The 16,200-nt window shown below is 35.0% G+C and overlaps 1 protein-coding gene across 2 annotated transcripts in view; it reads left to right on the top strand.

The window, feature by feature from the left end:
• l2hgdh (L-2-hydroxyglutarate dehydrogenase) overlaps window positions 1-16,200 on the top strand; it is a 26,391-nt gene extending 10,191 nt beyond the window's left edge. For both annotated transcript variants that reach the window (XM_028821791.2, XM_028821790.2), the window contains exons 5-10: window positions 71-233; window positions 4,799-4,833; window positions 4,913-5,080; window positions 11,402-11,559; window positions 12,006-12,137; window positions 13,095-16,200. In XM_028821791.2, the coding sequence (XP_028677624.1) occupies window positions 71-233; window positions 4,799-4,833; window positions 4,913-5,080; window positions 11,402-11,559; window positions 12,006-12,137; window positions 13,095-13,290 (852 nt within the window). In that variant the 3' untranslated portion in view covers window positions 13,291-16,200. The remainder of the gene's footprint in view (window positions 1-70; window positions 234-4,798; window positions 4,834-4,912; window positions 5,081-11,401; window positions 11,560-12,005; window positions 12,138-13,094) is intronic.

The following is a 16,200-nucleotide window of genomic DNA, read 5'->3' as shown; positions in this document are numbered from 1 at the left end:
TTGTTTTACTGTAATGCCTGACAAGTTAAAAGTAAATTGTTAATGAAAGGTGCATATCTCTTTCCTTAAGGGTTTGATGGCTCTTGACTCTCCTTATACTGGTATTGTGGACTGGCGTCTTGCTGCTCTTACCTATGCCAAAGATTTCCAAGAAATGGGTGGTAAAGTAGTCACTGAATTTGAAGCCATAAACATCAAGATCTCTACAGAGAGCCGTGAAGGAAGTGAAGAAGGTACTATGTGTTTATTAAAAGTTAAAGTTGCTAATTCAGTAACAGCTTTAAACATTTAGTCTTGCAAAAGTTTGAATTATTATTAGTTTTTGATTTCATTCAGATTTCAGTAGCAAGTAAGGAGAATGAGAGGCTTATCTTTGTATGAGTGAAGAACAAGAGGCAAAAAGCTCAGGTTGCCATGAAAGGATGCCACATAGCAATTGAATAAAATGTACCAAGTTTTGCACATGTTTAAACTACTATTAAATAACATCAGACAGTAATAAATCATCAACATACATCACCTGCTAGTTCTTCATTCTGAACACAACAATATTTTCCTGAATGTACTTAACATTAATCACTTTCAGACTGTGTTTGGGAAAAGTGTATAATTTAAATAAGATATCAGATGCCCAGTCCTTGGTTTTCAGAGAAATGTATGCATGTAAAATGTGCATGTCAGTTGTATTTTGTTCATGCACATTTGTTTATCTTTGTATATATTTACATACAATGGTTTATATTCTTATGGTTAGGCATATTATGTAGTGGAAACTAAAATATCTACATTTAAAATACAAGGGTTGATTAGTAAATTGTATCTGGTTGAAATAATTAAGGAATTATCAATAGATCTCTTTTTAAAGGAGTTATTTTAAAACTAAGTCAATATAGAGATGTGTTTATAGATCTTCTGGCTATGATGCAGATTTTCCCACCATTTGTCAAGTTTATTGTCATGTGTGGCGTAGTGGCTAAGGCTTTGGACTTTAAACCCTAAAACTGTGGTTCAAATCACGGTACTGACACTGTGACCATGAGAAAATTGCTTCATCTGCCTGTGCTTCATGTAGACTTGGATAAAAGCATCAGAAACATGTGTTGCAATAATAATAAATTCCTACTTGCATGTTTTCTCAGACAACAAAAATACAATTAAAATATAATTAGCATACACCATATTTAAATACAATATATTTGCAGGTATTTATACATACTGTTATTTTACAGTATTTTAATTCTTATGATTAACTGTGCAGCAACCTCAAGACTTATGGGTACAAACTGTCCCTGAATCTATTGTTGTAAGTGTGAATGGTCCTGTGTTTTTTGCCAGAATAGAGGATTGAGCAAAGTAGCTGTGCAGGATGGCTGCAGTCTTTAATCATACTGTTTGCCTTTCTGAGGCAGCAAGTGTTTTATATGTGCTGAGGAGAGCGCAGCCCAAAGCTGGTAATAATCTCTGCCTCCTTCACCAACCTCTGCAGTGATTTATGACCTGAGCCTAGCAGGTGCCATACCACAATGTGATGCAGCCAGAGGGACTCTACTGTGCAACTGTTTGTTAAAACAGATGAAGAAATCCAAACTGTTCTCGCATGTCTAAGAAAGTAGGGACACTGGTGAGCCTTTTGACAAATGTCAAAATGTGTTGTGCCCTCTTCAGCTTGTCAGTGATAGTCACTCCAAGAAATTTAAAATTGTTCACTCTTTAACAGCCTCCTCTTCAATGTAGTTAGAAGTATGGTCTGCTTTTTGAAGTCAGTGACTGAATTCTTGGTTAATTTTTTGTCAAGTAAACTCTGATACCAAAGTTGCTCCGGAATACACAGGAGATTCCCTGGGAAGGGAGCAAGCACTGTCCACCCAAACTTCGAGCCATTGCCCCTTATCCCAACAATTGTTTATTACTCTTGTATGTGCCATATCTGGGTGCAGATAGTGGATAGTGTCTTTAGAGTTATCAGCTTGTTTACTCTCGTTCTCCAGTCTCTCCTGTGACCTTGTGGGTTTTCGAGTTGGGTTATGCTGTGGGAATGTGTTGAGTACTGAGAAAAGCGCTATATAAATGTAATGAATGAATGATGCTTGATCCTCGTCCTCCAGGCTCCCCTGGCCTTGTAGGCTTTGACTTAAAGTTAGATCCTTGCCTCTAAGGTCTGGGGGCTTCTCCATTGGCCTTGTATGCTGTTATTATGTGGGCCATATGTGGTTTGCAGATAGTGGATTGGGTCATTAGTTATCGGCTTGTTGGTTTTCCAGCCTCCCCTTTGGCCTTGTGGGCTTTTAGCTGTGGTATGAGTCTCGCCACGGAGTCGCTGGTGCCACTGATTCAGCAGATAGACCTTCTCTCTCTCTCTCTCTCTCTCTCTCTCTCTCTCTCTCTCTCTCTCTCTCTCTCTCTCTCTCTCTCTCTCTCTCTCTCTCTCTCTCTCTCTCTCTCTCTCTCTCTCTCTCTCTCTCTCTCTCTCTCTCTCTCTCTCTCTCTCTCTCTCTCTCTCTCTCTCTCTCTCTCTCTCTCTCTCAGTTATCTCATCACTGTTTGCAATCAGGCCTATGATGGTGGTGTCATCCGTAGATTTTATGCTGAAGCCTTGTCTGGCCACACAGTCAGAGTGAACAAGGGATACAGAAGGGGGCCCCTACTTTTTAGAAGTGTCAGTGTAGAAGGTCAACTTGCCGTCAGTCTGCACAAGTTTAGGTCTGTTGGTTAAGAAGTCCAAAATTCAATTGCTGGAGGTGCCACTATATCCTAAATTGAGGAGAGTGGTGTAGCAGTTTCTATTGTCCAGATGTCCCAGGATGGTATGAAGTACAAGACTTATGGAATCCTCTATGGAGCAATTTTGGCGATATGCAAACTGGATGGTGATTATGACTGTCTGGAATATTCCATTTAATGTGTCCCACCACCAGTCTCTCAAAGCATTTAACCATGATTTGAGTAAGTTATGCTTACAGTCAACTTTTGTTTTCTTAGGCAGAGGGGTGATTATTATACCTTTTGAAGCAGACTGGAACAACAGATTTTCTCAGTAAAATATCAAACATGTCACTAAAGATGATGGCTAATTGGTTGCTACAGGTTAACTATTTTGTATTTGTAATATGGTAGTTAAGTTTCAATGTACAATTGTCAACATATACAAAGACTTTCTGGATACTGTACTGGTATTGCCATGTGTGTGAGCAGTTTTTGATCCACCTTTATAAAAGGATATGTGTTTTCTTTCTGTGCATCTGTCCATTTGCTATGTTTCTGTCTTTCCAAAAGATAGCACATTACAAATGTTAACATTGCTTTTACAAATCCTATAAAAATTGGCATATAACAGAGACATGTGGATTGCATGGTGCACTGTAAATGTTAATGCTGTGATTTACTTATATTTCAACCCATCTTATTTTTTGAATAAGTTTGCAAAACTTTCCAAAAATCTTGTTTTTACTTTGCCATTATGAATTATTGAGTATAGATTGATGGGGGAAAAACAGCAAATTTATCGGTTATTTATTTAAAATGTACAGCACAATAAAGTGTGCAGAATGTGAAGGGGTCTTTATATTTTGTGAATCCACTGTATTATATAAATCTTTTTTTCATTGCATTTCAGATATGCCTTTTCTTGCATTTTGGCTGTCTGATTAAAAGCAAACTTGATATTCTTCTTAAGATTGCAGTATTCTGATTTTTGGAATGTTAGAATAATGGGGAACTGAAATAAAGATAATCCATGGCAGTGTAAGAATTGAGTTAAATCCTAAAACAACCATGTCGGAAATGAATGGTTTGGGTGAAGTCTGACAGTAACCAATAGCATTGTCAATAGGAAGGTACTTATAATTTTGGTATTTTTAAAGTGTATTCAAACCTTGTAAAAGTTTCAAATGTTGCCATATTGCAAATTATATTATTTAAACATCTTGTTCCAGTCTATTTTTTTTATTGTAAACTTGCAAGCTTGAGACAAGACATTTTAATGTTTAATAGTTTATTACTATATTATAAAAAGACAGCAATTCATGCTATACTATTCACACAGAATGCACAATCTTAAACATATAAGGTTGTGTTCTTTATTCTGTTCAGAAAGGATAGGTGTAGACAGATCAATATTGATGAAAATTCCAAGGTTCCAGGTTTCTTTATTTAGTCATGTTTACTCAGGAAAACATGAAATTTTCCTTCTCAGTTGCAGTAGATGAAAGAAATACAACAAGCAAATAGAGACGACAGGTTAAGCTAAGGACGTATTGATATTGTATATTTACTCAAAAATGGTTACAGGATGCATATCAAACTTGTATCATTTTCTCCAATATTCCTTATTAAAAAATCCATACGACAATAGGAAGAAAATATTTTCTGGAGGGATTTGAATGAGTTTTTATAGGTCCTATCCTTCCTGATTTACTGAAGTTAAGTTGTGTATGTAATGGATGTCTGTCTTTAGTTGAGATGATTTCCAGTTACTTTAGCAATGTTCTCTGACACACCCTTACTAAATCCTCTACATTAGCCCCAATACCTTTACCTGTATGCTTAGTAATTTGCTGGAGCTTTTTTAAGTTCTGGTTTGATGGGCTACTAAACCAAGCAATAGAACAATACAATTTTAACCATTTATAAATCATAGTGTCCCATGTATCATTCAATTTTTATACTGTCCATTTCATTTTATGTGTTAGTTTTAGTGTACATCAGGTTAAACTTGCAAAGTCTTATGACATGCAGTCTAAACAAAACAGTATTTTGCAAATGGAAACTAAACATATTTTTAATATTGTCTTCATTTCAGGAATGAAGTACCCAATAATAATGAAAAGCTCACAGGTAATCTATATCCACTGTAGTTTCTGATTGAAGTGTATTATTCTATTTACTGAAATTATTATTTTTATTTGTTCCTTAGGGGGCAGAGGTACGATGTCGCTATGTGTTGACCTGTGGTGGACTTTACTCTGATCGCCTATCCCAAATCTCTGGCTGCAGCCCAGAACCTCGCATTGTCCCATTCCGTGGAGACTACCTCATTTTGAAACCTGAAAAGCACTATCTAGTTAAAGGCAACATCTACCCGGTAGGTCGCAGTGAAGCATGTACAGTTCATACAGTATGTCATCAGGAGTTGTGCTAAAAATTGAGTCATATTTTGAATTTCCCTTAATACACCATAGTTTGCTTGTGCAACTACAGTATAAAAATGCAGTTTCATAGTATATGTATTGCATCTTTTTTTCCCCATTATTCATACTTGATTGGGTATTCTTTCTGCATATACCATGAATCCTAATGCTTACTAAATAAACTAGTTAAAAGAAAAAAGTTGAGTAATTACTATGGAAGTTTTGTTAAATTGTGTAACTATACGTGACCCAAAAATAGATTGTTGATTTGAGAATGTCACGTTATGTTAAAGAACCTTTTTTTTTCTCCATTTTTAAACTTGCTTAATGCAGTTGAGGGTTGTAGAAACTGCAATCTATCCCAGCAGCATGAGGCACATGTCTATTATAGAATTCACTTCTGCACACACTCACACTTATTCACATTCCTATGCCAAGACCAGTTTAGAGTCACCAGTTCACTTAGCATGTGTTTCTTGCCCTGTGGTTGTTGCTGTTGGAAAAGGCTGTGGCCTACTTCAAATCTGAATTGGATTAAGTGAGTTTAGAAGTGTTATAATTAGAAATGTACCTGTAAGCAGCATGCAGGTAGCCCTAATTTGCTGCTATCTGGCAAGTGACAAATGATTCTGTCTTTTAAGAGTTGTATAAGTCTGAAACGGTGAGGTCAGTTTTAAGACTTTTTTTTTTCTTTTGTTACTTGTACTTTAATTGTTTAATTGTGTTTATTTATTTACTTACTTAATATTGTAGTTCATTTGTAAGATTGGAGCAATGGCCTGGTTGTATTTTATACTGAGGAAAGAGCATGTTTCAATAAAGATCTCAATAAGGAATGCAATTAATATTTTCATTGTATTTGGCGTTGCAAGTCAAATAATTACAAATTCAGAGCTCTTCCTAGACAGCAGCCCTTTTTTAAATTTTATTATTATAATTATTGTTTGTTTGTTTCTTGATTGAGGGATATTCCACAAAGCCTTAGCTGAGTGCACCTCGCTTGAATAAGCCTCATTTGTCCAATCAAGTCTTTGTTGGTTCTATGAACCAGACTGTTTCCAGCTAACTCAAAATGGGCTTTGGCAATCTACAACTATGCGCTTTCGCAAAATTTAAGCAGCCCTAAGAGCTGATCGTCAATAATATCGGTCAGAGCTCAAAAAGCACAAAATAAGGTGCTGTACTTAAAGACCGAGTATCTGAGACTTTACTCTTGAAACTGATTAAATGAATGATGTGTTATGGGACAGCTTTGGAAAAAGAGTTTTATTTCATTGTCATAATACAGAACATTAACAGAGATGATACTGAATTTATTTATTGCATAATTTCATATTAATGGCATTACTCACATACTGTAAATAATGTAAATATAGTTTGTGAACATCATACTTGAAACTCTTAAGTATTTAGTAACAACATGAAGTGTATTTGGCAGCAATTGAAAGTAATATTCAACATACTTTGAATTACATTTATACAGTATATAAATGGATATTACACATTTAGCAAACAAAAGTAAAGCTGCAGCATCTGCCACTGGTGTGATGCCCCAATGTCTCTCCTGCTGAAGGAGTTTGTCTCCTTATTATTTATTCTCAGAATGTCCAACTGGACAACACGACTGGCCATACATGTCAACATCATTTAAAAGTTACATTGGTACTACAGAATAATTTGTATTTTACATATTCAGTCTCTAATTAGCTTGGCGGTGTCGTTATTCACACACGAGTGCAGTCGATTATGACATTTTACAGAGATTCACTTAACTGATACAGTTAAGTGCAGTGGTCAAGCATTTACTGCAGCAAGTTGATTTCGCAATATATGACTTCAAGTGATTGCATATAAAGTTGATTTTTTCAGTTCTGTAGTTTTCATTAACTGCTAAGAAGTCTGTGCTGCCTGCCCTTTAATTAGTTGTTACAGACAATGTTTGCTCCACATTCATCAGATTTCCAAGGAATAGACACTCCATGCATGATCCCACAGGGCTATTGAACGCAAACCAACTTTTTATGCATTAAATGTAACTACAAACATCTGTATGAAAATAATTGTCACAAGGACCAGATTAACCAAATTTTTAATGAAGGTTTCTGTTTTACTAGCATATCTTTAATTATAGAACATTTTGTATTTTTAATATTTTATTAGTGGGGTGAAAAAACATAATATGGATTATATAAAATAACTAGCAAAATACCCGCGCTTCGCAGCGGAGAAGTAGTGTGTTAAAGAAGTTATGTAAACATATATATATATATATATATATACATATACATATCTACATATACACATCTACATATATATATACATATATACATATACACATCCACATATATATACATATGTGTGATATATATATATATATATATATACACACACACATCAACATATATATACACATACATATACACACATACATACACACACACATATACATGTATACATATGCACATACACACATACATACATACACACACACACACACACACACACACATATATATATATATATACAGACACATATATATATACATATTTACATATCTATATATATATACAGACACATATGTAAATATGTATATATATATATATATATATATATATATATATATATATATATATATATATATATATATATATATATATATATATACATATCTACATATATATACACATATATATACATATATATATATATATATATATATATATATATATATATATATATATATATATATATATACATATATATACATGCATACATTCACACATATATATATATATATATATATATAATATCTACATATACATATCTACATATAAATATATATAGCCAAATCCCCGCGCTTCGCAGCGGTGAAGTACTGCTTTTAAATTTTTATTAAGAAGAAAAGAAAACCTTTTTAAATTGAGGGAAAATATACCAATAACAATTTGGTAAGGATCTGTTTTTTTGTGAAGCTGCCTTTACACAGCCTCTCCGCTGTTTTATAAACAAACGCCATATAAGGCCGTCCTTTCTCCTTGCTTAGCGGTTCTGTATTGTTTTATTGTTCGTTTATTACGATTGTTATAGTTATTGTGTAGGTATTTGAGACTCAGTTTTCTGTTCAGGTACCCATTTCCTTTATGTAATCCGCGGATTCTCCGCTATTTTTTGTCCGTTTATTACGATTATAGTTATTTATTGATTCCCTTCTTTAGCTGACTGCCTGCTCATATAAGGCGCTCTGCTGTTTTTTTGTGAAGCAGACTTTACACAGCTTCTCCGCTGTTTTATAAACGAACGCCATATAAGGTCATCCTTTTTCCTTGCTTCGCCAAGGAAGCAGCCTTTTTATTTAATCCACTGGTTCTCCGCTGTTTTATTGTTCGTTTATTACGATTGTTATAGTTCTCTTTGTATACCACGTTGTTAGTTCAGCACTCCGGTTGTAATATGACCAAGCTGTGCAAGCTTACTGTTGAGAATGCAACATATTGTACAGGAGAAAAGCAATCTTGCCTCAAATCAATGGCAACCTTTTGTAGGTCTATGAACCTAATTTAAACTGTAGGTTTACACAGTGCTTTGTTTCCGAAGTACCTGCACTCATGAATATGTCTGTATGCGTCAGTCGCTTCATATTCTTTTCCTACATTATCAATTGTGTAATGTGTTTTTTGAACAGGTTTGATTCATCGAAGTGATCACTCGTGCTGCGCTCAGTCAGTTCACGTGAGCCGCTCTCTTGTGTGATGTTGCGATGTCCACGGCTTTATTTAATGTTAGCTAAGACCCGGCACTTAAAAGTTTCTCGCTACAGCAATTTTAACTCCGTTACAAAGTGATCCAAAGTCTCGTTTATACCTCGTGTCTTCTCATTAAACTTGTATGTCACGAATATGGTATTGCAAACGGCAGCGGGAGCATTTCTATAAACTTAATTTAAAGTTATGGTTTACATCGTGCTTTGTTTCCGCAGTAGCTGCACTTATGAATATGCTTGTATGCGTCACTCGCTCGCTTCTTATTGTTTTGCTGCCTTCTCAATTGTGTAATGAATGTTTTCTTCAGTGCTCTTTGGGGCTCTTCCTTGTTTTGTACGTACTGCGTTCACAGTCAGTTCACGTGATTACGTGGGACGCGTGATGACGTGATACGCAACTCCGCCTCCCACGGCCATCGAGCTGCAGTCTATTACAGTATATGGACAAAAAAGAGGTTCCAGTTATGGCTATTACGCGTAGAATTTCGAAATTAAACCTGCCTAACTTTTGTAAGTAAGCTGTAAGGAATGAGCCTGCCAAATTTCAGCCTTCCACTTACACGGGAAGTTGGAGAATTAGTGATGAGTGAGTCAGTGAGTGAGTGAGTGAGTGAGTGAGTCAGTGACGGCTTTGCCTTTTATTAGTATAGATGAAGAGGTTAAATATGTTTAGATATTGAGGTATATACCAAATTAAATCTTTTAATATATGCAATTCTTATTTTACAATGTACATACAAATACTATTATAACTTGTATCAAAATGACAATAGGCTTTCTTTCTAATCCTTATTTCTGCTGGTGGTTTAAAAGCTCTACTATGTGACAACAGGAGCACACCAGGGTTGACCCTAGAAGGTCTTTAAGTGTGACATTTTTTCCTTTACATTAAACATCACTGCACTAATTTAATGTTAAAGGTTTACTGACTTAGAGTCACTATTTTTTTTTTTTTTTATAACTGATGATTATAACATTTACTTTTTTTTTTATTATTATTATTATTAACACTTTTCTGTTTGTCTCTCACCACCAAAAATTGTGATGGGAACAAATGGCATAAGTAATTTAAATGTGACGTTATTAATTCTTGTCCTTTTTCAATAAACACTGTAGATTTTAATGTATTACCACTTTAAAATGAATATCAGATTAAATTAAACAATACTGTATCTGGGAATGCAGCAACATTAAAAATGATCCAAAGTGACAATGGTAGGGAATGAATTACATCTTTCTATTATATAAAAAAATCTTGGGACGAGACTTTTTTCCGGCAACAAGACATGATCTTTTGAAGAGAGACACTTTCACATCCCGCGAGAAAGGCATGTCACGTCATACTTACAACCTTTGGAAGCAAGTCCTGTGATACACATGCAGAGCAGGAAGTAGGAAAATTTGAATGTCTCAAAAAAATGAGTGAAAAGATCACATTAGCACAAACAAAAGAAAAATATTACTCGGTGAAATAACAGAGTGTTTGAGGACAAAAGGACAGGTGCTGTACAGGCTTTTAAACATTCTAAGTGTCACCCGAAAGGCCAATCACGCAGAACGGAAGCAGTAGCAAGCTAGCAGCAATCCAGTGGTTGATCGAGCAAAGAGGAGGTAAAAGAAACAACTGTTACTTGTTTCCAATGTATCACCGTTTAAGAGGGGTTTCAGGTAAGCGAAGTGCAGATCATGCGACAAAACAGCAGCAGCAAGCCAACAGCTGATTGAGTAAAGAGGAGTTAAATTTATTTGTATCCCATTGTATCACTGTTTAAGTGTGGTTTCTGAAGAGCAGATGTGTCTCCTTGGCATGCCTTCAGCCCCCTGTTCACAATGGCGCAAAGCACAGATGGGGAGGAAGGGGTTGGCGAGCGAAGCGAGCAGGGGGCGAAGCCACCTAGTATTTTAAAATGTTAATTTTCAGTCAAAAGTTTAGATTATAATGTTTTACCATTTTGTAACAGACGTGAAACATTAGATATGGCACATAAAATCGGATTTTTTTGTCTGAGGTTTTGTTTCTCATCCACAGGAGTATCATGAATTCTAAATCCATAACATTACATTATGCTTCATCTTTAGCTTGGTATGGACCAGGCTAAGACATGGCACTTGGTTGTCTCGGTTACAAAGCACAACTTTCCCTAATACTCTTTAGTGGAACCAGATCCAACTCAGACAAGCCTGGCATTGTGATTTAAGTGAGACTTACTCTCTAAGCACACTTCATGGAATACCCCCCACGTCTGCCATGCTAAAACTAGCTCTGCTGTTTTTAGTCTCCTTCAAATTTGAAATTCAAATGTACATTATGTACATTTCTCGTTTTTGGCTATTTATTTTTTGTCTGTAAAAACATTTTACATTTTTGGCTCATTTTTGCTGAAATTGAGAAAATCTGTTTTGGTCAGGATATAAATAAATACACTATATTTAAATCAAAATGACCAGACACATCTGACAGACTTAGGTATATTTTATGATGTTTGTTTCCATGCTATTCAAAAATTTCCTACAGGTTCCAGACCCCAAATTTCCTTTCCTTGGAGTTCACTTCACCCCACGAATGGATGGAAGCATCTGGCTGGGACCCAATGCAGTCCTGGCTTTCAAAAGAGAGGGCTACCAGTTGTATGATTTCAACTTGCGTGATTTTGCAGATGCCCTCAGTTTCAGGTAAACTGTATTACACTGGAAAACCTTCTAAATCTTCTATAATACACTTACAGTAGAATAAAACATGACTGTGTTTGCAAATAATATCGCTAATATCTCGGAGATGTTTTACAAGATTTTGTGATTCTACTAAAGCACTAAGTAGAATAAGCACAGCTCTGTTGGATCTATAGTCCAATAAAGACAAAAGAAAAATTTGTTCTGACTACAGGATCATATTTTTAGACCTTCACTATAAAACAGTATCAGTATTACAGATGTTGGGAGATGTTCATAATGTTATTTTATTTTCTTTTGTTATGTAATTACCTGTTATAGCGGAAATACCTTTTCCTGCATCCTACAAAAAGGATTATATTAATATATGTATCAGTTGATGTAAAAACATTAAGGAGAACTGTGAAGTCCTTGCTGGTTTAATTCAGTATATCATATTTTCTGTTTAGAGGTCTACATAAATTAGTGTATCGCAATATCACTTATGGGATTGGTGAAATGTACAGAAGCCTCATCATCAGTGCACAAGTAAAACTGCTGCAGAAATACATACCAGAGCTCTCTTCCAGTGATGTTCTCAGGTAAGGCACATGCCTGTGCGGAGTGGGTGGAAAGAGAAATCTTCAAGCTAATTCATTATAAGAATTTATGTGTGTATTATAAAATTGTTTGTCTGCTTTTGTACCTTTTTAATGGACAAGTGTAGTGTTTTTTTCAATCCAGTTATTTTGTGACAGATAATGATGTACATTCATTTGCCTTGGAAATTTGTGTTCTTAAGTTGAGCATTTTTTAATAAATTTTAAAAATACTCTGCCTGCTGTAAAGTATTGGAAATGGAAATGTCATTTATTATAAAACTAAATACTGTATAGTTAAGTAGCCACTATTTGGACAGGCACGGTAACATTGCGGATGCACGGGTCTAGCATCCTGAGCTTGAATCTCGTTTCTGGTTGTCTTGTATAAAGTTTTCATGCTCTCCCTGAGTGAATGTGGAGTTTTCTCTTACCTCACCAAAAACTTGCATGCGAGCTGAATCAGCAATTCCAAATTAGTGTAAGTGGGATAGTGGATACTTGTGTGTGTGAAAGTCAGTGTTTTCCTCATTAACAAAAAGTAAAACAAAAAATGATTAAAATGGAAATAAATGAAAAATAGCAATAAGCTAGAATAAAACAGTGGGAACATACAAGCGACTATGCATGCATGGAGATTATCCTGTAATAAAAAATGAAAACTAAAACTATTTCTGTAACTTTTAGGACACTTGTCAGCATAATGAATGTTACATACCTGTCTGTATTATGTTTTTCTTTTGTGCTGTAATCCTCTAATTTGTGTGTTATAGATAAATTGTATTACTTTGTTACTAAGAATTAGCGTGTTTGGGTTTCTTTCTGTGAAAAAGCTTGTTTGTCCCAGAACAAGTAGTAAAAATGTAATGTACAATGTCTTTCCTGAAGCATACAGTAATGCCCAACCTCTCTTTAAGTCAATTGTATTTCTCTCATTATCCATCTTCTTTCACATTTCAGGGGTCCTTCAGGAGTACGAGCACAGGCTTTAGATCGTAATGGAAACCTCGTGGACGACTTTGTGTTTGATGGTGGACCTGGCGAGTTAGGAAGCCGTGTTCTTCATGTGAGAAATGCACCATCCCCTGCAGCTACTTCATCCTTGGCTATTGGAGAAATGATTGCAGAGGAAGTTCAAAAGAGGTTTGAGCTCTGAAGTGATTGGGTTAGCTGAATAACCAGTCATTGCCGAGTAAGGACCTGAAGAAGTAAGAATATGCTGGAACCAATAATGTTTACAGAAGTTCTCTGTTGTTGAATATCTACTTATTAACACTGAAAGGACAGTGGCATGCATGGAATAATCAAAATAAGCAGCAGATAAAATAGAAGTTTTTTTTTTTTTTATTATTTACATGCTTCCACAGATCGATAGATAAATGTCTTTTTATAACAGCCTTCCCATTTAGCAGTGGAACAGAATTTGTTAATGTACTTCCTTTTTTAACTATGCAACATAAATGAAATGCTTTCTTCTCTGATTTTTTTCTCTTAGGTTACTGTTTTGCAGTACTTATTTCATAATTCATGATATCATTATCCTTGGCATACATTTAAGATGGCATCATTGTATTTTCTCACCATGAAGAGATGCATGGTATTTTTTTACAACTCTGTTGAGATGGAATGTTTTGACGTATAACTTTGTTTACTGAGACATTTAGGAGACACACTGACCTGCTACTGATCTCCCCCTTCTAAGTTTTGCTATTATTGAAAACTGAGCAGCATTGCATGATTTTAAAGCAGTTAATTGGTGGATAAATTATTGGACCCTGGTTTCAATAGGGATTACTTGTGTGTTAACTATAGCGGATATGTCATTAGCTGCTAGTGTAAATCTAAAACTGCTGTTTTGGGTGAATGCTTTGAATCCAGAAGCTAGCAATTCAAACTTTTACTGGTTGGAGAAGTACCTGGGAATTAATACAGTGTTGCTGATGTCTTCAAATAGACTCACAGCTCTTATTGCACTGTGTTTGTTGTCTTTGTCTCCAGAAGTTTACCCCTTGCTACAGTTTTGAAAATTGAGAATTGATTTTCTCTAATTTCTTAAGAATAGTATGGCTGCATAATATTTATTTCAATATAATTTGGATGTGAAGAAATTAAGCCTGGGAAATAGACTTTTTGGAAAATTTCTCAGTCCTAAGGTTTTGCTTAAAATTGAACCATCATTGTTCACAATATACTGTGATCATCATACCAGTTAGGATAATTAGTACATCTGTAGAATTAATGTGACGGTTTTTTCAGATATTCTCAGAATTGGCAAAAATCTTCTAAGAATGCTTCTAATTCCAAACAGGCTGCTAAACTATTCCTTGTGAGGGAAGGAAAAATAAGATTGTTGTTTTTTTTGGGTTTTTTTTTGAGTCCTCCAAAAGCACAATGTTGCTTTAGATTGTACATAAAGTTATGTATAATTTTACTCATTCATTTTTTGGCTGTCATTGATCAAGTTATAAGAAGAAAGTGCCTTTAACTGTGAAACTTATTGAACTTATTTTAGGATTTGGCTCAGGAGAGAGGCTATTCACACAAGGCCATCAATACAGATAAGCCTTTTTAACAGAACTGAAGTAGCAGTGTTGTTAGTAAATATTATTGTTAAACTCAGGGTTTTCAAAATATTTTTTTCAGGTTTTTAATCTTAAGCGCAAGAAGTCCAACATAGTAAAATAAAATTCTTTTGTTGTCTGCTGTCTGAACAAAAAGAAGTCCATCGTGATTTAAAAATAAAAATACATACAATGAAATTGTGCTTTCTAACTTAGGAAATTCTGATGAATTGTATTTTTGGCATATTTATTTAAAATGTGTTATTGGCTAAAAAAAACAAAAGAAATGCTTTAAAGGGCTGAGTTCCTGAGGAGTCTTTACATTAAATGTTTAAGGTACTGTTGGTCAAGTGATTTTTTTTTTTTTATTAATAAAGTATCTTTTTTTTTTTTTTTTTTACTGTTCTTGCGTGCCTCTGGAGTTTTTTATCTTGTAAAGGAAAAAAATTAACATAAATGGCTACACTGTAATGTACTTTAATTAACCTGATGAGGCACTAATACAGTAATTTTTTTGAGGCACTATAGCTTCTCAAGCAGCATTGGGTTGAAGACAGAAGTGGCCATCATGAGACATGTTTGTACACACTGCATGCCTGGCTAATTTAGACAACTTAACAGGTTGTCTTTAAATCAGTGTTTCCAGAAGAAATGTTCCATTAACTTGCCAGACCTTTAACATTCCTCACAGAAGAGGCTGCAGTATGACCTACAAAGCAGGAGGCGCTAAGCACAAGCTCATTCCGGACCTGCCTGCACCCACCCACTCTCATAGCATGTCAATGGCAGTCCCCAACTAAGCAATAACACCATTTTATTATTCCATATGTGCTACCTTTTCATATTATTGAATTACTTGTTAGCACACACATTCATTTGTTCACTATGTATGGGTCACATGATGGACCACATTTTAGCACTTAATCCCCAAGCTACAGAGTCTTGGATTGGACATCTGGCTAATTATCTCGTGATGCTTTAGTTTTCCATTGTCATACTGAAGACCTGCTGTTAGGTTAAATGGTGAATGTATACAGGTCTGTATAAGTGAGTGTAGGTGTGCCTTGTGATGGCTGCTACTATCTACCATGCAATCAGTGGTGCAGAGATAGTCTAGCATGGTCTATTGTGCTAAATGTGATGGAATAAGTTTGAAAATAGATAAATAGATGCATCCAGTGTATGTTTAAATGTAAATGAATTGTAATTAGAAAAAAAATTTTCATCGGCACAGATCGACCCACAATGTCAGTCTTTTCTTGAATATAGTTCCCCTTCAACATCCATAACAATCGTAGATCTTTGGCCTTTCTCTTGAACTTTTTGTTTTAATTGCTTTTCAGTACTTTTTAATTTGAGTTTTAAAAAAATTCTCCACTAGTTCGTCAGTTATAGTAGCTCTCAAACTCTGTTATGGTGACTGCCTGTACCAGCATATTGTTATTGCAACCAACTTCAAATTATAATTGGATTGCCACCCTAATTAAACAAGCTGTTATTTCCCA

Source organism: Erpetoichthys calabaricus, chromosome 16 (genome assembly GCF_900747795.2).
Source record: "Erpetoichthys calabaricus chromosome 16, fErpCal1.3, whole genome shotgun sequence".
NCBI lineage: Eukaryota > Metazoa > Chordata > Cladistia > Polypteriformes > Polypteridae > Erpetoichthys > Erpetoichthys calabaricus.
The sequence above is the reverse complement of the archived record's forward strand: the minus strand, read 5'-3'. Positions and strand labels throughout refer to the sequence as shown.